Genomic DNA, 22,325 nt, shown 5'->3' with positions numbered 1-22,325 from the left:
CTCCCCCTCCTCGGGGAGGACATGGTGCCTCCCGCTCCCCACCTCCTCAGCCCGCCGCCATCTTGGCGCCTCCTCAGCGCGGGGCCGGAGCGGGCTCGGCCGGCCTCAGCGGTGGAGCGAACCACCGCGGGGGCGGGGGGGGGGGGGACAGGGGGAGGCGGGGACGGAACCACTGCGGGGACGCCCGGGGGGGGGGGAAGCTAACGGGCCGGATCGGACCAACGGGCAAGGGCTGACAGGAGCGGGCGGTACCACCGGGGTAGGGGCGGGGGGCGTGTGCCGGCCCGGGCGGAACCATGCGGAGGCGCTGGTAGGGGGGATCCCGGGGGAGGGGGCTCGGTCCGGTTCCCGGTGCCGCTGCCATGGCCTCGAACTGCGCGGGGGGCTCGGCGGCGGGGGGCGGCGGAGGAACGGCGCTGGGCGCGGTGCTGAGCGCCAGTAAAACCAAGACCAAGAAGAAGCACTTCGTGTGCCAGAAGGTGAAGCTGTTCCGGGCCTCGGAGCCGCTGCTCAGCGTCCTCATGTGGGGGGCCAACCACACGGTGAGCGCGGGGCCCCTCCGCCGCGGCCATCCTCTCCCTCCATCCCGGGACCCCCAGACCCAAGGGACAGAGCCTTCATCCCCCTCATCCCTCGCCCCTTCCCTCCCTCCCTCAGGCAGGGCCTTTGCCCGCTCAGCCCAGGCCCCTCGCCCCCCCCATATCCCTTTATCGCAGCCGATCCCTCATCCTGGTCCCTCCCTGGATCCCTGCTCCCAGCGCGCTCCCGGGTCGGGACCGTTCCCCCCTTCCCCGGCTCCGCTGCTTCCCGCCTGTGTCCCTGTGGTGCCTTTCTTGCGGGGCTGGGGCTCCTTCCCCAGTGTCCAGGCGGTTTGGGAACCGCTATGGATCAAGATGGGGTGCCCCCCCCCTCCCCCCCGGATCAGGGTGTGTTCCCTCTCCCTATGGATCGGGGTGTCCCTGTGTTCCTCGCTGCTGCCAGACACGTCCCTGTGCCGGAGCACGCAGCCCCCGCACACCCACCCGTCTGCCTGCGGCCTCTTCCCAACCCCTTTTCCATCCCTTCTTCCCCAGCGCTCCTGGGTCTTTATCCCGGGATTGGGGAAGGGGAGCGATGCCCTTTTGGTTAATGCCCCTTTGTGCAGGGGGTGCTGGTGCCCTGAGCGCATCCCTTTAACACCCGCTGTCCCCTGTCCCATCCCTACGGCCCCGTTCCAGCGTGGGGTCGGGGTACCACGCACACAGTGACAGTCCCGGTCCTCACAGTGATGCCTTCATCTCCATCCCAAAGGACATCCCGGCTCCCTTCTGCCCAACCTCGTGTCCCTTTGACTTCTTTGGCCTCTTGGTTTCTGTGGGTGATGGCTTGGTCCAGGTCTCAATCAGGAGGGGGCTCCCTTGGGAATGCCTGTGATGGTTTAGTGCTTTCATCCCTCTCCTTTGGAGGTTCCCAGAGCCAGCTTTCATGTTTTGGCTCTGGAAACTTCTCCCTCGTCTGCGATGCCAGGCGCAGATCTCGTGCTGGGAAGGAGGATTGATTTACCACTGCTCTCTCCGGGATGTGGGTAATGGATGCAGGTGGTCAAAGAACCCAGAAACCTCATCCCTTCCTAAGTTCATATGCTCAAAGACACCTATTCCTGTAGTGGATTAGTGGCTGTTTCCTAGAGAGTGAAAGGGATTTAGGCTTTAATTTTTGCAGATACCAGTAACACACATACACAATAATGGGAACTGCATTTCCAGCCCGCCTCATGCTGGAGTGAAGCTTCCAAATGTAGTTCAACGCAGCTGCCTTTCTGAGTCAAAGGATGTTCCAGTGCTTGCTTGCTCAGAGCCTTCCCAGGAAGCAGGGTAATGAGTTTTAATGAGGCTTTGATCAGTGGAGCCCTGAAGAAATGGAAATGGGTGGGATTCTTTGGAGTTTCATCTGCGGGCCCTTAGGGACGGTTGTTGCTTGGTGGCAATCTCCCTTTCTGGGGTGAGCTGCTTGTAGCAGAAGGGATCTGGGAGCTTTTTTAGGCACTGGATCAGGGCAATGGGATTTCTGGAGTGCTTGGCTATGGAATACTTAGGGAAAGGGAGGAAGCTGCAGTGGTGCTGAGCACAGGGCTGGTACTGAGGCTGTCTCCAATGGGTGTTCTGAAGAAGCTGCTGCCAGAAAGGAGGACCCGAGGGGGTGAGAACGTTTCAGCTGTGACCCTTGGAAATCCAGGATTCCCTAACAAATTCCTGCTGCTTTTCCTCCATCAATCTCAGTCTGGGTTTGGGTAAGTCCTGTGAGTACCCGAGCCGTGTTGAGGTGGCTTTGGCAGCACTTGGGATGCTGCTCATCCCAGTGTGCGGCTGGGAGATGATGTGGGTGCTTTATGGGAAGTGGGGCTGGGCAGGACCTGCTCTCAGGGGTACCATTGAACTTCATTCAATAGCTCTTTTTGGGGGGGGGTCTTTAGTATTTGGCTCCTGGGCCACAGCTTTACAAGGAGAGGTGAATCTCTTGCTGTGCCTGTGGAGCCCTCCCCTGGGGTCCCTATAGCAGGAGGAGATGCATGGCTGTTGGCACAACCACGAGGCTGTGCCAGGGAGATCCTGTCCATTTGGGATGAACCTTTTCATGGGCAAAGCAAACAGAACACCCACATTCTCCAATCCACCATTTCTGTTGACTGAAGGCATTCCCTTGGGTCCATTAACTGAGTCTGGCAACAGCTCGGCCCTGCCTTGTGTTTAAACAAGGCTGTGAGCAGCTGGTGTGCATGCAGACAGTGCTGGCTCTGGAGAGGATCAGGAGCAAGGATGCTGGCACACCAAGAGCAGGAACTGGTTTCTGGAGCACCAGTTTGGAGCCTTTCTTGGTCTTGGCTGTCCTGGTGCTCCCCAGCCAGTGTTTAAACTGCCTGGATTGGGATTAGGGTGGGATGGAGCTAGTTTAAGCAAAGCCAAATGTGGGTGGGATTAGTCCAAGAGCTCAGTTTGGGGCTAGGAAACCAGAGAGAGGAGAACTTGTGCAGATAGGAGGGAAAAGTGGAGTCCCAGAGGCTCACTCTTGATGCATGAGTTCGCTGTCAGGCGCTGTGGAATCCATGGCCATGGTTCTTGGGGAAGCTCTGCTGTTGTCATGGCATTGCAAGAGGAGATGCAGCTCCTGGGGATGGGTTCCATGCGTGTTCTCCATCCATATCCTGGCTGGATGTGCGCAGGGGGGAACGTTGGGATGGTTCTGGAAGGGAGAAGCCATCTCGCAAGAAGAGCGAGATGAGCACAGCAGCGTTGTGTGATGCTCTGGAAACCATAGAAACGGTTGTAAGGTGCTGATTCTACCAGGCACTGGGATCCCAGGGACTTGGTGGAGAGGTGACTCTGTTTGGTGCTCTGTGGGTGTTGGTAGGGAAAGGTGGGTATAAACGTACCCCATGTGTAGGGAAATGGGTAGATCTCTTCCTGTTGCTCTATGGATCATGCTCCTGCTCTCCCTGGATCACTGGCTGAGGCACCAGCACATTTAGGACCCTTCAGAGTGGTGCTGGTGCAGAACGCAGCTCTGTGGAGTATTCCAGTGGAAGAACTGGGATTTGCAGCACGCTTCTCCCTTCTCTTGGTGTTGCCAGCGCAGCATCTGCCACATAGCAAGCATTTAAATCCCATCAGTTGGTGTTGGCACAGGGTAAAGAGTGTGGATTAGTGCTTTCCAGCGCTTGCTGTCTGCTGTGGCTCTGATTGACCTCTGGGGAGTGCAGCATATGGTGATGGATGATCGAGGCCCTTGCTCTGAACCTTCTTATCCAGGGACCTCCTGTTAAAATAGATTCCAGGAGGCTTTTTCCTTCTTGGGGCATGGAGAGAAGAGGTTTTCCTGGGTAGTTCAATAGGGAAAATGGGACTCAGTTGCCTGCTCTGCCCCTGACTCGTGTGGCTGAGGGTGGTTGAAGCAAGGGAAGCACTAGCTCTGTCTGCCTGTGCATGGATGGGGAGGACGGATGCTCTCCAGTGGTCCTTAGGTGCTGGCACACAGCCTGCCCCACATCAGCAGGGTAGCACTGACCAATTCAGCCTGTGCTGCAGCTCCATCGGGATGCAGGAATCCTTTGCAGCAGGCTTCAAAGTACTTCGGGACAGAGGTGGGTTTGCTGTCACTGGGTGATGCTTCTTTTCCCTCTTAAAGCCTAAAGTGTCCCCAGAGCACTGAGAGAAATCAAGATTCATGCTTCCATAGCACTGCATGGGGGGGTTATTAGCTTGGATACTGCTTAAATATGCTTTAATTCATGGAAAACTCTTTTTTCCTCAAACTCCTGCACAGAGAGCCCAGCAGAGGCCAAGTTTTGCTGCAGATGTGAGTCTGTCTCCATGCTAAGGTGATTTTTCTATGTGTCTTTTACCTGCTTCCCCGGAGGATTCTGAAGTTTAACTACTCCTCACAAAGCACTTGGAATGTCTGCTTGAAAGACTTGGAGAGGAGCAAAGTGGTTCTCCTTCCCTGAGCAAATTCCTGGTGTAAAGAATCCTGGAGAGGAGACTCACACACTCCATCATCTGGCTCTTGTTAGTAAACAGCTCGCATTTTCCCATCAATTTACTAATGGTAATTGCTACTCTGAGGCTACAGTCAGGTTTTGAAACCAAATCCTGCCTGGCCCATTTGTCCCTGAATGACACACGCTATTGATGTGTCTCGGAGTGAAAAAGGACTTGGCTTTGGTGGGGAAGACAAATTATCAGCTATAGATAAACCCAGCATCCTGCTGACTGCTCTTGCTCTGCAGTTCCAGCCACCAGGGAGTAAAAGCTGATCAGACAAAGGGGAAGGGGCATTTCCCAACCCACTGTTGCCCCAAGCTCTGGTCCCTGCTGCACTGGCCTCTGGTTGCCTTTCCCTCTCCAGTGGCTGTTCACAGCAGGCAATGGGCTGCTTCACCTCTCTCCTAGCCAGGTTGACCTTGGGATGCAGCGGACTCCTTGCCTTGCTTGGGAAGTGGCTCCTTTGTTCTCACAATAGGGGGAAACCAGCAGAGAAATGTGAAGCATCTCTTCTCCTCCCTCCCCTGCTGGTGCCTTGGGAAGATGTCAGTTGGTTTGGTTAAAATGTGGCTTGGTTTTAAAGCCTCTGAGCTCCACTGAGAGCCTCAGAGCTTGGCGCATCTGAGCCTTTTAGGAGGAGCATGTGCCATCCTGAGGAAGGGCAGCAGTGGCAAATGCTCTTCTTCGTGGTGCTTCCAGCCTGGACTGGTCCCTGTCAGGTTGTGTGTGTGTTTCCTACCCACAGGAATAGAAAACTGCTATAGGAGGACTGTGCAAAACCAGGTGCTTATTTTCCATAGGATTCAAAGGTGGATGATGAGGTCTGAAAAGCTGGATGTGTTACAGGAAACCTGCAGGGGCTGGAGACAGAGCTCAGGGCTGAAGAGCTCCTGCTCTGCATCAGCTGCTCTTAATTCTGGTCCCTTGGGGACCTCTTAAAGCATTTGATGGGGAGGTGCAGCGGTGCAGCAGGACCTGCTCCTTGCAGCTTCCTACAGCAACCCATGTGGTGAGGGACGGAGGTGTGTGATGTGGTGCTGTGTCTGCTGCCTGTCTGTGTCTGCTGCACCTCTGCTGTTGCCTGCTGCCTCTTCCAAAGACCCAAGTCCAAGCCCTCACTGTGCAGCTTGTATCCAGAGCTCTCCCCAGGTCCTGGCAAAGGCAGACCTCCTGCAGCTGGGTGACGGTGACATCTCTTAGTGGGCACCAGGTGGGTCAGCCCCATGGGACAGGGCTCCCTAGGGGCTTGCTGGGCACCTCATCACTTTACACCTTGCTGTGACCTTGCCTTCTGTAGCAGAAATACTCCGAGACACAGCCTCTGCTATATATAATCCCTGCTCCACGCCTCTCCCTGGGGAGAAGGCGAGAGAGCAAACATGTGCCAGGCGTTAGTCACGTTGCGCTCGGAGGCTGCTCACATTCCAGCGTGATGTGATGCTGAGCCACAGGAAAGGATCCCTGTCCTGTCTGCTGCTGCTCTCCTAGGGTTTCACTTGGCACCGTGCTGCAGGACCTGGCCTGATAAGCCTTAGGAAGGGGAGCTGGATGCTGAGCCTTATGCTGTGAGGTGGGAGGGGTTGGGATATCCCTTTTCCAAGGCAGTGTGGGGGCTTCCCATTCCAATCCCTTTGACATCCTGAGGAAAGCATCAAGCACGGGAGTCAATGTGGGAGCACACAGTGCATATCCTTTTGCTGGGACAAAACCACCCCTCAACCATTCATGTTTGCTTTCAGACTGGTGTCAGGAGCAAAGGTGCAGTGACCAGGAGCTGCCTTGCGTGGTGAACAGACCAGTCAGTGATGCTGATCCTGGCACAGACCCCTTCTTCCTCCTCCTTATCTCCTCCGGGAATCCCAAAGCATCCAGAGAGCTCTGCTGACTGCAGCTGAAAGGGGGGAGAGGCTTCCTCAGGGGGGGATTCTTTCACTGGTGTCAGGCTGGTTTATCTTGGGAAGAGTGGGGGCATCTTCTAAAGGAGCCGAGGAATCCTGGCGCACCATTTCTGCCAGTCAGGAGGGTTGCAACAGGTACAACATTCGCTTTGAGCTTTGTGCTTTGGCAGAAACGAGGACATCCAGAGACGCCTTGACATCTCACTTTGCTAACGTTTGTGTCTCAGTTCCTGGCAGGGAGGAGACAGTCTCCAAATGGCTGTTCCCTCTCAGCATCCTTCCTCCGCTTGCTCGGGAACAAGCTGCTAATAGCTGGGAAGAGGCTGAGAACAGGCGTGTGGAAGGAGCTTCCCCTCCTGTTAGACAGCAAGAAATAGTGGCTGGAGGCAGCACCTCTTTCTTGCTACAGAACGAGCTGGGAGCTGGACATCAGCATCCGGGACATCCCTTTCTCCTACCTGCATCTCAACGAGCAGCCCTGGGCAGGATTGAGCCTTTAGCTGAAGTCAGGGGGTATTTTCCTCCCTGCTCCATTGTGATTACAAATGAGAAGCCTGTGGCATTATTCATTCATTTGTGCAGCATTCTCCATACATCCCAAAGCACTTTATGGGGGTGCTCAATGCTCCTCGGTGCTGCTGTAAAGTAAATCCAAGGCAGAGCTTTAATGAGCACCATCTCTGCTCTTCACGGAGCCGTTCCCGGTTTACTTCCCGCTTATCTGTTGTGTGGGATGGCAGGCTCTGAAAATAGTCATCTTTTCTCATTGCAGCGTGTGTGTGTGTGTCGTTCTCTCCAGTCTGACATTTGTTAAATCTGCTCTGGTTTTATCATTGGGAATGATGGAGAAAGGATGGGCCAAATCCATACCCTGTCAAAGGCTTGCTCATAGCATCAGACAGCTCATCACACGTCTCTGGAGCTTCGGCCTCCCTTGGCCTCCTTAGGTTCAGATTAGACATTAAAGAGGCTCTTCCCTGTGGGGGTGCTGAGGCGCTGGCACAGGGTGCCCAGAGAAGCTGTGGCTGCCCCATCCCTGGCAGTGCTCAAGGCACAGGGGCTTGGAGCAAGCTGCTCCAGTGGAAGGGGTCCCTGCCCATGGCAGGGGTTGGAGCTGGATGAGCTTTAAGCTCCCTTCCAACCCAACCTGTGTGATTCTGTGTTGCTGCAGACCAGCTCCCTTTGTGCCTCCTTTTGTTTCTGCCTCCAGAGGTGATGTGGCAGCCGCTCTTTGGACAGTATTGTGTGTAATGTTGCATGCAGGGAGTCCTGGAGCTGGAGTCCATGTCCTTAGGCTGATGGCTTGGACCCTCTTCCCAGGCAGCAGGGAAGTGCTGGTGTTTCCAAGCCTATTGGAAGTCACTTGCCCTGCCCAAGATTGGGAACAGACTCCAGGCCTGACTCCTGTCCAAACCCCACTCTTGCCAGTGTTGGCTGCTCCTCTCCAGCGTTACCTGCTTGGCACAAGAATGATGGGAATGGAGCTGGAATGGAATGACTTCCTCAATCCAGTGGGTTAATATCAGTACAGAGGGATGGGACTCGTGCGGTTCCTGGGAAGTCCATGTGAATGGATGACACTGGGGCTGTCCTCAGACACTGCTGCCTCTTGACCTGCTCTTGAGTCTGGCACAGCCTTGTCAGTGCCTGGGCTTGGCTGGAGCAGAGTGGCCACATCCAGCCCGGAGGTGGGTTCTGTTCTTATGCATTAGGTTTTTACTGGTGCTGTAGCATGAGCCTGATGTACAATAGTAGCTGCAGGTTCATTCTTTTGCTTCCCTTATTCCTGTGTTTGGCACACACATGACTAAGGAGCAAAAACAATCTAGTGGAGTGACTCATCCCTTTCGAGAAGGTGGGATAAGAGCAACAAGAGACAGCAAAAGCATAGGAAGAGCAGCCACAGGGGAGATGTGCTGTGTTGCTACCCCCAGTCTGCTCTGGCCACGCTGAAGGCTTTGGTCATCCATGATTTGTGGTGGTGAGAACTGGTTAAGAGATTGGCTGATGCAACATTCCCTAAATAAAAGCCATGGGGATTTATTTAAAACAGGAGATCTGCTATTTCTGTCGGTTTGTGTCAGTTCTAAGCTGTGTCTTGGATGATCAGCAGAAGGTGAAGAGATGGAAGAGCCGAGGTTGGCTCAAGATTACTCAGCACATGACTGAATGAGATGCTTCTCCCGCTTGTAACCACAGTGTTCTCCAGGTTGCTTCAGCACAGCAAGTTCCTCTAAGCATCTAATGGGTTTTATTGCTTCCAAACCAGCTTCTGGGGTGTTTGGCATCCCTGAAGTCCATTGACAGTAATTGCAGAGCAGTGGAACTTGGGGTTTGAGTCTCTGTTTCCTTTCTCTTTTAGATCAACGAGCTCAGCAATGTTCCTGTCCCCGTCATGTTAATGCCGGATGACTTTAAAGCCTACAGTAAGATTAAGGTGGACAATCATCTATTCAACAAGTAAGTAGGTTTGTTTGTCCCTTTGCTGTGGCACAGTGAAGGCCTTTTGGTTTGTTCCCTGTTGCAATGGCAAGAGGATATGGCATGGCTGCACACATGCCCCAAGTCCCTACCCTGCCCAGACCCCTCAAGAGGCCATGGTGAGGGTCAGTCTGTCACTGAGATGCTGTCTCATGGTTTGGTTTATAACCTTTGAGGGATAAGAAGTCTGGTAAGACCAGGCTCAGAAGTGGCACCACTACAAAGCAAGTTACATGTGGGTAACTGGAGTGGGCAGTTTAGAGTCCACAAGGTGTAACTTGTGCAGCAGACTCCAGCCCTAGGGCCTTGGAATCTTGATGATGCACAAAACTGATGGAGGACAGTGACTCTTGCAGCATCCTGTCTGGGTATTCCCCAAATCCCATGGACCACGGAGCAGAGGGCAGGAGTTTTCTCTCTGTGGCCTCCTGAGTTTTCCCTGTCTCTTTGGGACTGTTCACAGGAGACAGCTGTGAGGCTGTATTAAACCTCTGGCCCAGGGGTTTTGTATGGAGTTACCCCCTTTTCCTTTTCCTAGAGATGGAGGTTGGGAATCCCTGGGGAAGCCACAGTTGTGACTGGTGCTGAGCGCTGTGTTCTCCACCCTGGCTCTGTGTGTGTGTGGTGCTCCCTGATTAATGCTTTAGTTTCACTCAATTTTACAGGGATCAGCGTTTAGGAGTGGGAGTGTGATTCAAAAGTTTGTCTTCCCTGGCGCTTACGATTTGCAGTATCTGCTCTTCCCTCTTCTCCTACAGAGAGTTTGGTTTCCCACATATTAATGCAAAGGATTCTCATTGAGAATGAGCTGACAACATCTCCCACTGGGTCCAAGCAGGACCATCCTCTCTGCTTCTTCCCACTGGGCAGAAGAAGAGCTCTGCTAGGGAGGAGATGCAGCATCCCTTAGCCATGGGGAATGCTGTGTGGTGTCCACTCTGCTCTGGGGAGGCCTGGCAGCAGAGCTGGCTGTGGAATGCTGGGGTCTGGAACATGCCTGGCTGGAGCTGATCCCCGTCCTCTCCTTTGGGTTCTGGGTCAGACAGTTTGTCTCGTGTTGACCTTTCTTTTGATGCACCAGTGATCTGATCTGATCTGAAATCAGAGCTGCCCCCCTTCCTTTCCTGCAGCTTTTCCTCTTGAACAGTAGCAGTGTGTTGCAGGGGGCAGCTGTGTTACTGAAGGGAACAAAGCAACAAAGGAAGGGGAAAGAGAGAAATGGTTCTGTCACATCTGTGCTTGTGACAGGGGAGATTGTTCTGTTCAGACAGACATCCCCATGCAAAAAAGCCTTTTAGGCCTGCAAATGGTTCTGTGAAGAGATGACTCTTGTAGGCATCCAAAGAAACAAGCTACCCTCATGAGGGTAAATATGTGTGGAATAGGGCCCTTGCAGATAGGAGGGGGCTTGGATATCGGGGGGGGGGGGGTTAGCAGTGAGGTGGGAGAAGAATTGAGTGTGATTTCCCAAGCTGATCATTGCACAAAAATCTCTTTTCTGCTTTGCCCTAGGGAAAACCTGCCAAGTCGCTTTAAATTTAAGGAATATTGTCCACTGGTGTTCCGAAACCTCCGGGAGAGATTTGGGATTGATGACCAAGACTACCAGGTACGGTCTCTTCTCTCCCTGCCCTCCAAACACCTTTCCTTGGGATACAAGAACCAAACTGGCAGAGAAACTGTGATACAGCATCCTTGTGGGGCCAGTTTTTAGGGGTTTATTGTCACAGTTGGAATGGGTTTCCCATAACCCTAAGGGCTCACAGCAGTGGAGTAGATCTTGCTGTGTCAAGCAGGATGAAAAGATGGTCCCTGCTGCAGAGAGCGTGCAGTCTAGGCAGGAAAGAAGAGGCAGCAGATGGCTGCAGACAGGCAGGGGCTGGAGGATAACAGTGATCTAGTGCAGAACATCTGCAAGGCAAATGAGTCTGTCGTGGCTTCACAGGTTCGGGTGCTGCTTTCACCAAGTGTGTGCCAAGGATTGGTGCTGTTGAATTGGGGTTTATCAAGGTGGCTGTTGCTTTGACCCCAAAGGCCAAAGGCTCAGATTTGCCTTGGAGGGGAGATTGTCTTGTGTTAATACCACTGAGCTTAAACCCAGTGAAAGAGGTGGCACAACTCTTGCTGCTTGCAGCAGGGCTGTCCTTCCACACACAGCAGGAGCTGCGTAGTAGCAGGCTGCTTGGAGACCTCTTAACTGGGGGAAAAGCCAGTGCAGAAGAAGAGGGTGGCTTTGATAGCTGCATGGCCTTTAGCAGCCTGGGGTTAGGTAATTAAACCCGGTGTCTTTGGCATGGCTGCAGTTGATAAGGGCTGGCAGAGCTCCAGCACTGGCTGCTTGAGGGCTTCAACTCAAATCCTCCCTGGAATCCACCAGCCCAGAGAGGCACCACAGCATTGGAGCAGTGGGTGAGCAGCACAAGCTGCTTGCTCTCTCCCTTCTTTGCTTCACTGCTGCCTGTGTTGTGAGGAGAGGAGAGAGGAGCAGGGCTGTTCCTGCTGATCCCACCAAACTGCTTCCTTCTGGGAGCGTGTGTGTGCTCCCATGTCCACATACATCTCCATATACCCATCCCAAGCATGTCAGAATTCTCCCGGATTGTATCTAGATTACGCCTGATCTCACTCTGTTTCAAGGTTAGTATCATGAAGAGATCTGTCTTCTTAGCCCATGGCTTGCTGCATTGGGAAGATGCTTCACCTGCTCGATGCAGTCTCATGTATGGGGCAAAGAGCAGCTGTGGAGCACCTGCATCCCATCCTCTGCCTCCTGGTCCAGACCTGTGAGAAGGAGTGACCTCTGAGGGTACCAGGCTCGATGCTGGGGCTTTTTGCTGCTTAGTTTCACTGTCTCAGCTGCCTCTCTCCTGCCTGCCAGGGCTCATCCCACTCTGCTGCCTGTTCTCAGGGCACTCAGAGGCTGTTTGCTCAAATGGAGACGTGTTTTTCAAGCAGAACTGACAGTCAGCTTTGCTTTTCTTCTGCAAGGGGCCAGCCATCCCCAGGAGGAATGGCAAATGCTGCCTGCTGCAGCTCAGGGCTGGGTGAGTGCCCTATCTGAAGGGGGCCTATAGGGATGCTGGGGATGGACTCTTCATTAGGGACTGTAGTGATAGGACAAGAGGTGATGGGTTAAAACTGAAACAGGGGAAGTTTAGGTTGGATCTAAGGAGGAAATTCTTTCCTGTGAGGGTGGTGAGGCACTGGAATGGGTTGCCCAGGGAGGTTGTGAATGCTCCATCCCTGGCTGTGTTCAAGGCCAGGTTGGATGAGGCCTTGGGTGCCATGGTTTAGAGCAAGGTGTCCCTGCCCATGGCAGGGGGGTTGGAGCTTGATGATCTTAAGGTCCTTTCCAACCTGAACTATTCTATGGTTCTGTGTGCTGACAGAGACAGAGCTGAGCCCAGGTTCTTTGTGCCTGTCCTTACCTGCGAGCTGTGCACGCAGCTCTCTCCTGCTTGTGATGGAAGAGCTCTTCTATTTTCAGGACACGGCTGCTCAGCCCATGCTTTTCTTGAGCACATGCCTATGAGATTATTGGTTTCATTTCTTCCCTCCTCCCTTCAGGCTTGTTCGATGGTGCCAGAGAGAAGCAGCACCAGCACCTTCTGGGCTGTTGGCAGTGGCTCATGCCAGGCTGTGTGTGGCTCTTGAGGGGGCTGCTTGGCCAGCAGCACCCTGCCCCTGGGGTGGTTGTTGGTTCTCACTACCTGGTTTCTCTCATTGCCACTTTAGCTGTTGGTCTGAAGCATTACTTCTCCCATGTTTGCCTCTTTAGAAGCCAGCAGCTAGAACAGAAAGCAGAAAACATTTATTGAGCTAAATGCAGGTGGGTAAAATGTGATGGCTTCAGTGGGAACGGAGCCAGAATGCTAAATATAACACCCCAAGTGGGGAAGAGGTGGGAGTGACAGGAAGGGAACGAAGTAAACCGAAGGGCTGTAAATTTGGTCATGTCCATATGTGGTCATGATTTCTGCTTCCCAGCTCCTCTACAAGAAAAGCTCTGTGGTTTTGAGGTGAGGGGTGATTAAATTGTGGAGCACGGACTCATTTGCAAATGTCAGTAAGAAGCAAAGGGGCTTTTTTTTTTGTTTGCCTTTCTTTTCCTGATGGTTTCTAAAGCCATTGGAAGGAGCTGAGTTTTTCCCCTGCTTCATTAAAGTTTTAAAAGCTTTAAATGCTTCATTCTGAAAGGAAACCTCTGAGCTCACTTGCAGCGTGACATGGTAAATCCCTCTTTCATAGCAGGCTCTGCTTGCCTGTGTCTGTCTGCAGAAGAGCAGGCTCCCTCTGCTGCCTGCTCCTCAGAAAGCTAAGGGGAGAAGAGAACAGCAACCAGCAGCTAAAACACACAGCATGAAATGCATTGTCCAGCCCTGAGGTCCTAAAAGACACTGAAGACCACTACCGAGTATCACTGTTTCAGAGCTCAACTCAACTCTCCCCATCTGCCTGCACCAGTGGCAAGGAAATAGCAGTGAGAGCCACCACTGTTGGCTGACAGAATGGCTTCTAAACCAGCACTGGTGACTGGGCTCATGGAGCTGGAAGGCAGCTGCTGGGGAGTGACAAAGGAGACAAGCAGGAGACTGGGGTCCTGTTTGACTCGGTGTGGAAGGTGTGAAGAGCAGGGCCTCCAGCAGTAGGATGAGGCTCCTTACCTGGGGAGAGGCTTCAGAACGCCTTGGGGTTCAGGGAATGTAGTGGATACTCTGCAGTCTAACTGGGATTTTCCAGTCGTGCTGCAAGGAGGAAAAGAAGCTGCAATGGTTCGTTGCTAAGGGTGGAGACAGGGATATAAAGACAGATGCTGCTGGTTGTCGGAAGAACAACCAAGCTATTTATACTCCCAATCTTTTTCATCCCATTGTAGGAAGAGCAGAAGCTGAGGGTGGCTTTTTGCTTTCAGTGGGACCTGTAAAGAATTCCCAGACAATGAGGTTTTCACCAGTTTAGGCTGCTTGAGGGAAAAGAAGTCAGGCCATTTCCTTCATTGTGTTCTGGTTTTCTTTAAGCCTTTAGAAATACCCTGACTGTTCTTAAGCTTCCAGGAGGAAAAGGAGTCTTGGCCTGTGTATGAAAAGCTCTTAGTAAGAAACCTCATCCAAAATACACACCAGGTGGTGGAGTGAACCAGGTAAAACAGCTGGGTTATCCTGAGCACTCAAGGATGCTTCCAATGGTCATGAGTGTGATGTTCTCCGAAGCTTGGCCACCATCACGCTTACAGTGGACCACAACATCCTTAGGGTGTCTGTTGTTCCAGAGCTGTCTCATCTGCTTGTGTTCTCCATGGAGGTGGCAGCTTCGGCTTCTCCTCCTCACTTTGCCCTGTTCTGGTTCCCTCAGAACTCGGTGACGCGCAGCGCGCCGGTGAACAGCGACAGCCAGGGCCGGTGCGGGGCCCGGTTCCTCACCACCTACGACAGGAGGTTCGTCATCAAGGCGGTGTCGAGCGAGGATGTAGCAGAGATGCACAACATCTTAAAGAAGTACCATCAGGTACGGTGAGTCTGGAAGCCTGGCGGGGAGGTGGCAAACACCTTGGGGAGCATCCGGTGATGGGGGAACTGGAGCTTGCATCTGCAGTGTGCTTCCAAAGAGATTTGCAGGAGAAAATGGTGTCACTTACCATTGGAGAGCCAGTTATGGCACAGCTGCCTTGCTCTTCTCAGTGCTGAGCCCCTTCCAAGCTCACCCTATTCCTTGTATCAATGAATAATGGATCACTGGTACCTGAGATCTGTAAACATGCTCCTAATTTCATCAGGGCAACTAAGATGATGAAGAGAGTGGAGCATCTCCCTTATGAGGAAAGACTGAGGGAGCTGGGTCTCTAGTTTGGAGGAGATTGAGGGGAGAACTTATTAGTGTATATAAATATATAAAGGGGGAGTGTCACGAGGATGGAGCCAGGCTCTTCTCAGTGGCAAACAATGAAAGGACAAGGGGCAATGGGTACAAACTGGAACACGAGAGGTTCCACTTAAACTTGAGAAGAAACTTCTTCTCAGTGAGGGTGACGGAACACTGGACCAGGCTGCCCAGGGAGGTTGTGGAGTCTGCTTCTCTGGAGACACTCAAAACCCGCCTGGACACGTTCCTGTGTAACCTTATCTAGGTGTTCCTGCTCCGGCAGGGGGATTGGACTAGATGAGCTTTTGAGGTCCCTTCCAATCTCTAACATACTGTGATACTGTGATCCTTTGAATTAGACTTTCCATAGGAACCATGGAGGAGACAGTTACATGCAGCAGGGAAGGGAGGGCAAACTGGGACAGCTGGAAATGCTCTACCCTTGTCCACATTATCTGCCAGTGGACCTTGTCTTCGCTTTCTCTTCACTCACACAATCACAAGGAGTGAAGTCCAGCCAGTGCCAACAGCACGCTCGCTCTGCTGTGGGTCTCAGCTCAAGGCTGGAAGGTTCTTACAGTGCCCTAACTTGCTCTTCTTGAGACCCTTGGAGCCATTTGCAAGCCTCTTTCCTTTCCCATCGGTGTCAGATGGCTGGAACTGGAGGCTTTGCTGTCAGCATCGGAGATGGGTTTGTGTGACAGTGCTGTCTTCCTCTGCCCTTCCCTTCCCCACCCTCCTCCAGTTCATAGTGGAGTGTCATGGGAACACCCTCCTGCCTCAGTTCCTCGGCATGTACCGCCTCACCGTGGATGGAGTGGAAACCTACATGGTGGTGACCAGAAACGTGTTTAGTCACAGGCTGACTGTGCACAGGAAATACGACCTGAAGGTGAGGGTTTGGAGGGCAGTCGTGGAGCTGAGCTCCTTTTCCAGAGGGGGGGGAGTGGATCTTTGTGACACCCATTTGACCAGGTCCTGGGCTTTGGGTTTTGTTCAGGGAAGCAGGTTTTGGGGGCTGTGGATGGAGCTGCTCCTGGAGCTCAAATGTTCCATTCCCACAGTACAAGTGGCCTTTGCTACACCAGGGAAACCCATAAGTGTACCCCAGGCATGAAAAAGGGGCTGAGAACTGATGTTAAAGCTACCCCTGTTATTTTTCTGCATGGAGGAATTAAATGGTGTTGAGGAATTCTTTGGGAACATAACACATAGTGCAGCAATGCTCTTTTCTTTATTCTTTTATCAGGGCTCAACAGTATCCAGGGAAGCAAGCGATAAAGAGAAGGTATGGACCATCCCTGGCTAGCCTTTCCTTCCTCCAGGTGGTTGGGAGCACATGGATCCAAATGACTTCCCTTTTCCAAAGGGGTATTGAGCATGGGATATTAAATGGGCCTTGAGTGATAACCTGTTTCTGTCCCACCAGATCTGATGCTGCCCTCCCCTGCTCTGTTATATTGATGCTACCAGGAGTGGGGGGAGCTTACTGGGGGACAATCCCCCATGTACCAAAGCCCACATTAGTGCAATGGTGTCTTTACAGAAGGATTTCATCATAGCTCTCCCTGAGTACCACACTGAGTCAGGTCAGCAGTTAGCTTTTGCAGCAGATGCTTTATAAACCAGAGCAGCTCCTCTCAGGTTCTTGGCGTATCTCAGTGTGTTTTTCAGTTTGGGTTCTGGTGCCATTAGGGGAACTTGTGCCTAAGAATCTGCCTCTGCAAAACTTTGGCTGTGATGCTGCTGAGAGAAGTCCTGTTGAAATCGCAGTAGTAACTCACAGTACTACATGTGTTGCACATAGGATTTTCAGGTTTGGGACCACAGGGTAAGTCTACTTGAGCCTGGCCTAAAATTAGATCTCTGGTGTGAGCCAAGGAGCTCCCATTTATACTGAATGCTCTGGTGTCAAGGCCCAGCTTGCTGGCTCTTTACCCCCCAGCCTTTGCTGCTCTGCTTTGTCTCAGACCATTCATACTGGGTCTGTATAAAGCCACCAGATGCTCATATGTCATTCTAAGAACACAATCATTGCATTCCCAGTTGTACAAAGGGGTTTCATGTTCTTCCATAGCCCTGTCAGGGCCTGCTGCAAGCACATTCCTCACAAGAGCAGTGGGTTTAAGCCTTTCCTCAAGTCTTCTGGAAGAGAAGCATGTTTTCCCCAAGCCTTCCCCCAGCCAGGAGCCAACAAAATGGGTTTCTTTCCGATTCTGGGAGCTGGTTGGGCCACCTTTGGCTGGAGCCCAGCTTTGGAGCTTTCAGCCTGCAGATGTCTTTGAAGTTGGGTTGTTCTCTGTGTCTCCTTTCAGTTTCCCCTTAGGTCCAGCTCAGCACATGGATTCACTGACAAGTAATGTGCTCTGCCTAATGCTGTTGTCATACTTAGTGGACAGGATAAGCCACTTCACCTTATAAACAGCCAAAACACCCTGGTGCAAGGGCACACTTGATCAGGGTCTCTGTGCCCTCCATGTACCAGCCCTCCCACAGGAAGCAGGGCTTTGGAGGGTCTGACACAGGCTTCTTGTTGCAGGCCAAGGATCTCCCAACGTTCAAGGACAACGACTTCTTGAATGAGGGCCAGAAGCTGCACGTTGGAGAAGAGAGTAAAAAGAATTTCCTGGAGAAGCTGAAGAGGGACGTGGAGGTAGAGTTTCCTTGGGGGGTGGCTTGTAACTGTCTCCCATAACCGGGTCCTCATTGTGGCCTCAGTAGTAGCTGCAAAGGATGCCATTCCTGGATCAGTCAAGCAAGTGCAGTCAAGGATATGCTGATGCCATAGAATCTGCTTAGATTCTCTGGAGTCTAATAAGGGTTTAGCTCTCGCTACAGCCCATCCTTAGGGGGATACTGGCAGGGTAGGACTGATAATCTCTGATCCCACATGGATGCTGCTGTTCTCACTCATCTCTTTCTCCCAGTTTTTAGCTCAGCTGAAGATTATGGACTACAGCTTGCTGGTTGGGATCCACGATGTTGACCGAGCAGAGCAGGAAGAGATGGAAGTGGAGGATCGGGCAGAGGACGAGGAGTGTGAGAATGATGGGCTGGGAGGCAACCCCATCTCCTCCTATGGCACCCCCCCGGACAGCCCTGGCAACCTCCTCAACTACCCACGTTTCTTTGGGCCTGGGGAGTTCGATCCCTCTGTCGACGTCTACGCCATGAAAAGCCATGAAAGTGAGTATTCTGGGATGCTGGGAAGCTCCGGAGGGCGGAGGGGGTGTCCTGTGGTCTGGCTGGGCTGAATGGAATGGGAGGACTGTGCACACAGAGAGAGGGATTCTGCCAAGTGTCTCTCCTTTGCTGTGCCTGGTTGTGGATGGTGTGAGTTGGAATGGGTAGAAGTGATGCTTGGAGAGCAGTGGCACGGTCAGAGAGCATGTGGGCCTCTAGTGTGCTGTTTCCAGTCCTTCTTCTCTACCCCTTTACAGCCTCCAGCTCCTTGCTTTCTCTGCTGTATGCAGCAAAGCAGCCACCTATTTCTAGAGGAGGGGGGGCTTTGCTCACAGCTCAGGGTGTGCTAGCGACTCTCTTGCCTTGCTAGGTGCCCCCAAGAAGGAAGTGTACTTCATGGCCATTATAGACATTCTTACGCCATATGATGCGAAGAAGAAAGCTGCACATGCTGCCAAAACAGTGAAACATGGGGTAAGCAGCCACCCACTGCAGGGAAGATGGGCTTTGGGGCTTCTGCTTTGCCTGCGTTGCGCATGGGTGATGCCTCCTGACTCTGATTTTTCTATCAGGATGGAAGTTCTCCAGTGATTCCGTGGCCAAGAACGGCTCTTCCCTCATTTAGCATCTTCTCAGACTGTCTTGCAAAGGTTTTCCCAGTTTGGGAGGTGCTTGATTTCCCTGGTGTGGCACCAAATTGCCTCACAGAGCAGAATAGACTGGCTTGCAGGGAGGCGTGATACCCTATCCCTCTCCTGGGGCCAGTCCTGCTCCCTAGTAGCAATCCCAAGCTTCCCAAAAGGGCTTGGAAAGAGCCTGGTTTAGGAGGACGTGGAGTTTTCCATGCTCCTTCCGAATCCCTTGTAAACCATATGAGAACAAATCCAGTGCTTTGACTCTGTGGTCTGCAGAAGGTCCAACTGGACCTAAAATCAGTTCCTTGGGGATGTCTCTTGACCTCTTGATGGGCTTTTTCCCCCTTAGAACTTGCAGTTTGTTATGGCTCTGTCCCATGCTGTGCTGACATCTCCCTTCCATCCTCCCTCCTCTCCCCTTGGCACTGGTGCCCTTGGAGGAGGGTGTTGTGACTCCTGTCTCCTCTCTGCCTTGCAGGCTGGGGCAGAGATCTCCACCGTGAATCCAGAGCAGTACTCGAAACGCTTCAATGAATTTATCTCCAACATCCTGACATAGTCGTCTTCAGCCTTCAGCGAGACATGAAGAGGAAGAGGGGGCTACTTCCAAACAGAGAACGCAGCCTGTGACACTAAAACAGACACTGTAGCAGCATGTGGGGTGTGCGTGTGTGTGCGCGTGTGAGTGTGCAAGAGCGAGTGCGTGGCGCTGTGTGACTTAAAGAGAAAAACTCATTCTAGGTGCACCCTCCAACAGTCCACTTGACCCAGGTGGAAAAGTGGGGTTTTTATGTTACAGAAGTGCCCAGACACAGATTTGAGGGCTTTTTAAAACAAGCAAAGTGCATTGTTTCAGCACTGCTCTTTCTAATGACGTTTTCTCCTCTCCGATCAAGAGAAGCCCATAGGGATACGATACATGGCACTGTCTAGAAGGGGTCGCTCTAGATCATGTTCAGTGGGAGTGAAGCAGTGCCTGGTTCCACAAACTATTTTAGGGGGTTTTTTATTATTGGACTGTCTTTACCCGAAAGACACACCAACCCTTTTATTTCCCTCTTGGTAGGAAGTGGAAGGAAACTAGCTCACCATTTCAAGGACAGAAAATACTACTCTTGATAAGGAGGAGTCGCTGAACTTTAGGTAAATTCAGACTGGGACACTTTATGCTTTTGGGTTAATTTAAGTAAGACAAACTTTTGTAACTGCACTTGGTTTCCAAGAAAGATGAGGGAAATGAACATCTACCAAAGATGATCACTTAAAGAGGTGTAACTCCTAGAGCGGAAAGAAACAGGTATGAGAAGTGGTAGAGGCATTGAATGACCTCAGATAATAACGTGCTCGGACCCATTGTGCTTTAAATTGGCCAGCTGTGATGATTTCATAAAAGGAAAAACTAAAACAAGGTGTTTTGTACCTGTAGATATGGGATAGATTGGACTATCCCAAGTGTTTCCCTGTCGCACCTCAGGCAGGAATTACCATGTCTCTTAGGTGAGAGCTTAACATCGCCCTTCCGCCAGTGTTAATCTAGCTAATGTTCAGTCTTCCTTACTAGCCCCAATTGCAACAGGTACTTGAACTTGTTTCCTGACCGAGGTTCTTTGCTTAGGTGGTTCATTGTTCACATGGCAATGTGACTTGCACACGAAGGAACTGGACTTCGCTACCAGTGGCGAGTGCTGGGAGCTGGGACTGTGGAGCGAGTCTCCCAGCTCCAAAGGACTCAGGACTTGAGCTGTGGTTGGTTTTACTCTTCTCTGCTCCATACCCCTCTCTAGAGCAACAGTCAAGGAGTGGAAACGTTTGAACACTTGCGCCAGATTATCCCCCCCTTCCTCCCCTTTAAGGAATTGGAACTGATTGGAGTGACTGAATAACGTCCTGTTTTGTCTCCAGAACGCTTGTACTATTTCTCACAGCCAAGCTTGTCAGACTCGCTTTGGGTTTCGTTAGCTCTGCTGCACACCACTTACAGATCTCTTGGTTCCTATTTTTTAATTGTCTTTCTCTTTTTTCGAAGCAGGATTTAGTGTTTTGAACAAACCTCTTGCAGTTGAAACATGTTGCTTCTCTGCCTTGAAACTGTTCTCACATATGCCTTTGTTTCGGGAATAAGCTGTTTCGAATGTCTGTCCTGTGCTGTAACACGTGCTACAGTTTGCTGTGTGGAATTTGGTCCTTTTGAGAGATAACTGGTGCTCATCACATCCTGGTAATTTCCCTAGACTAACCTAGCTCTGGTCTGGATTCTGAACGTGGGCTTGGGGTTCTCGTAGATGTTCACACTCACCTTTGTGATGTGAATCCCACAGGTCTCAACTTCGAAGGGGACAAAAAGGGGCTGAAGTCTCAGCCCATGAGAGTGCACTGTAAATAGAAGTCTTTAAGAAAACAAGAATTCACATTAGGGGTCATAACGGGATCTGAATCTTTTCCTTCATTCATGGGTCATTCCCTTTGACACGGGACAGATCTCCCTGTTCCGTGTGAGGTGGGGTTAACACACCGTTGTCTGGGAGGCCTGAGAGTCTCATGTCTTAAGGTGTGTAGCTGGAAAAGCCACAAAACAAATGCAGCTATGAGAATGCTTTGAAAAAGGGAGGACTTGGAGGGTATCATCAGCTTGGTTTTGTGGGCATTATATTGGTTGCTTTTCTCTTAAAACAATAAGCACTTAAGTTTACTACCGGAAATTAAATACCAATCACTTTTTATTCTTGACAGTTATAAAACTCTGCATTGAATCTGCAACTTTGGCCTGGTAAGTTTGTATTCTCCTTTGGGGAAACTAGCTGGGACCTTTGAAAGGCTTGAAATCATGCATTTATAGAGGAAAAACAGAGAAATGGGGGGGAGGAAGAGAGAAGGGGATGAGTGAACTGCAGACATCCTACAAAGCAAACAACCCAAAGAAAGTCAGCAGATGAAGCTTGCATAGCAAGAGTTTCATTCATCACCAGGGCTGACATGAAAATGCAGTTAGTTCCTGCAGCAATCTTTCTGGAAGGCTGATGCTAAAGGGCTTAAGAGCAGTTAACTGTATTATTCCACTCCAACCAACCTCCTTTGAGGATCAAATTGGCTGTCGCTGGCTCGGGTGACACCAAAAGCCCCATGAACTCCATTCACTTTAGCACTTCCCCAATTCTGCCAAGTTGCCATATTTGTGTATTAAAGTAAGGACATGCGATTTCCTCACTTCCTGATGTATTCCCCAGGTATGGAACTCTGTTTAACAGAAGCATTTTGTATATTGTTTACATTGGGAGAGGTAGCATTGCGTTGAAAAAATGCTCAGTTTTGGTTCCAGACAGTATTTTTCTTACCAGAATAAGAAGTGAAGCTGCAAATATTTGATTTCTTTTTAAAAGGGACTTTTTTTCTTGGGTTTTTTGGTTGTTTTGAGTTGGGTTTGTTTTTTTTTTTTCCTTTTAATCTTGTTTTAGGTCACTTTTTTAACTCGAAGTATTTAAATGCAAAAACCCTTTCAATTAACTCTTGGTTTTCCCAACTGCTTGTGCTAGTTTGTTGTCTGTTTCTGGTGTGAATTTAGTTCTAGGTTGCTGAATGTAGATATTTCTGTCTGTAGCATGTACCCTGCAGAACACTTTACACTGAAGTGCATTTGACTGCAAACCCCCCTGGCTGAAAGAGTCGCAGTGGGTACCACATCCCTCTGAGGATGCTGCCAGGAATTAGGTGCAATTCTTTGGGCAGCTGGAGGTTCAGAAAGGATTAGTGGGAAG

General features: G+C 51.4%; 1 protein-coding gene across 1 annotated transcript; it reads left to right on the top strand.

The window, feature by feature from the left end:
- Nucleotides 1-246: 246 nt before the first annotated feature.
- Nucleotides 247-21,417, top strand: PIP4K2B (phosphatidylinositol-5-phosphate 4-kinase type 2 beta). Its single transcript, XM_061361015.1, has 10 exons — nt 247-542; nt 8,778-8,875; nt 10,409-10,505; nt 14,249-14,401; nt 15,501-15,647; nt 16,005-16,043; nt 17,295-17,408; nt 17,683-17,941; nt 18,309-18,412; nt 19,052-21,417. The coding sequence occupies exons 1-10, from the start codon at nt 363-365 to the stop codon at nt 19,130-19,132; spliced, it is 1,272 nt and encodes a 423-aa protein (XP_061216999.1). The 5' UTR covers nt 247-362; the 3' UTR covers nt 19,133-21,417.
- Nucleotides 21,418-22,325: the final 908 nt, after the last annotated feature.

Source organism: Neopsephotus bourkii, unplaced genomic scaffold, assembly GCF_033783945.1.
Source record: "Neopsephotus bourkii isolate Nb327-2 ecotype Australia unplaced genomic scaffold, CSIRO-AGI_Nbou_v1 NB_1044, whole genome shotgun sequence".
In the NCBI taxonomy this organism is placed as follows: Eukaryota; Metazoa; Chordata; class Aves; order Psittaciformes; family Psittacidae; genus Neopsephotus; species Neopsephotus bourkii.
The sequence above is the reverse complement of the archived record's forward strand: the minus strand, read 5'-3'. Positions and strand labels throughout refer to the sequence as shown.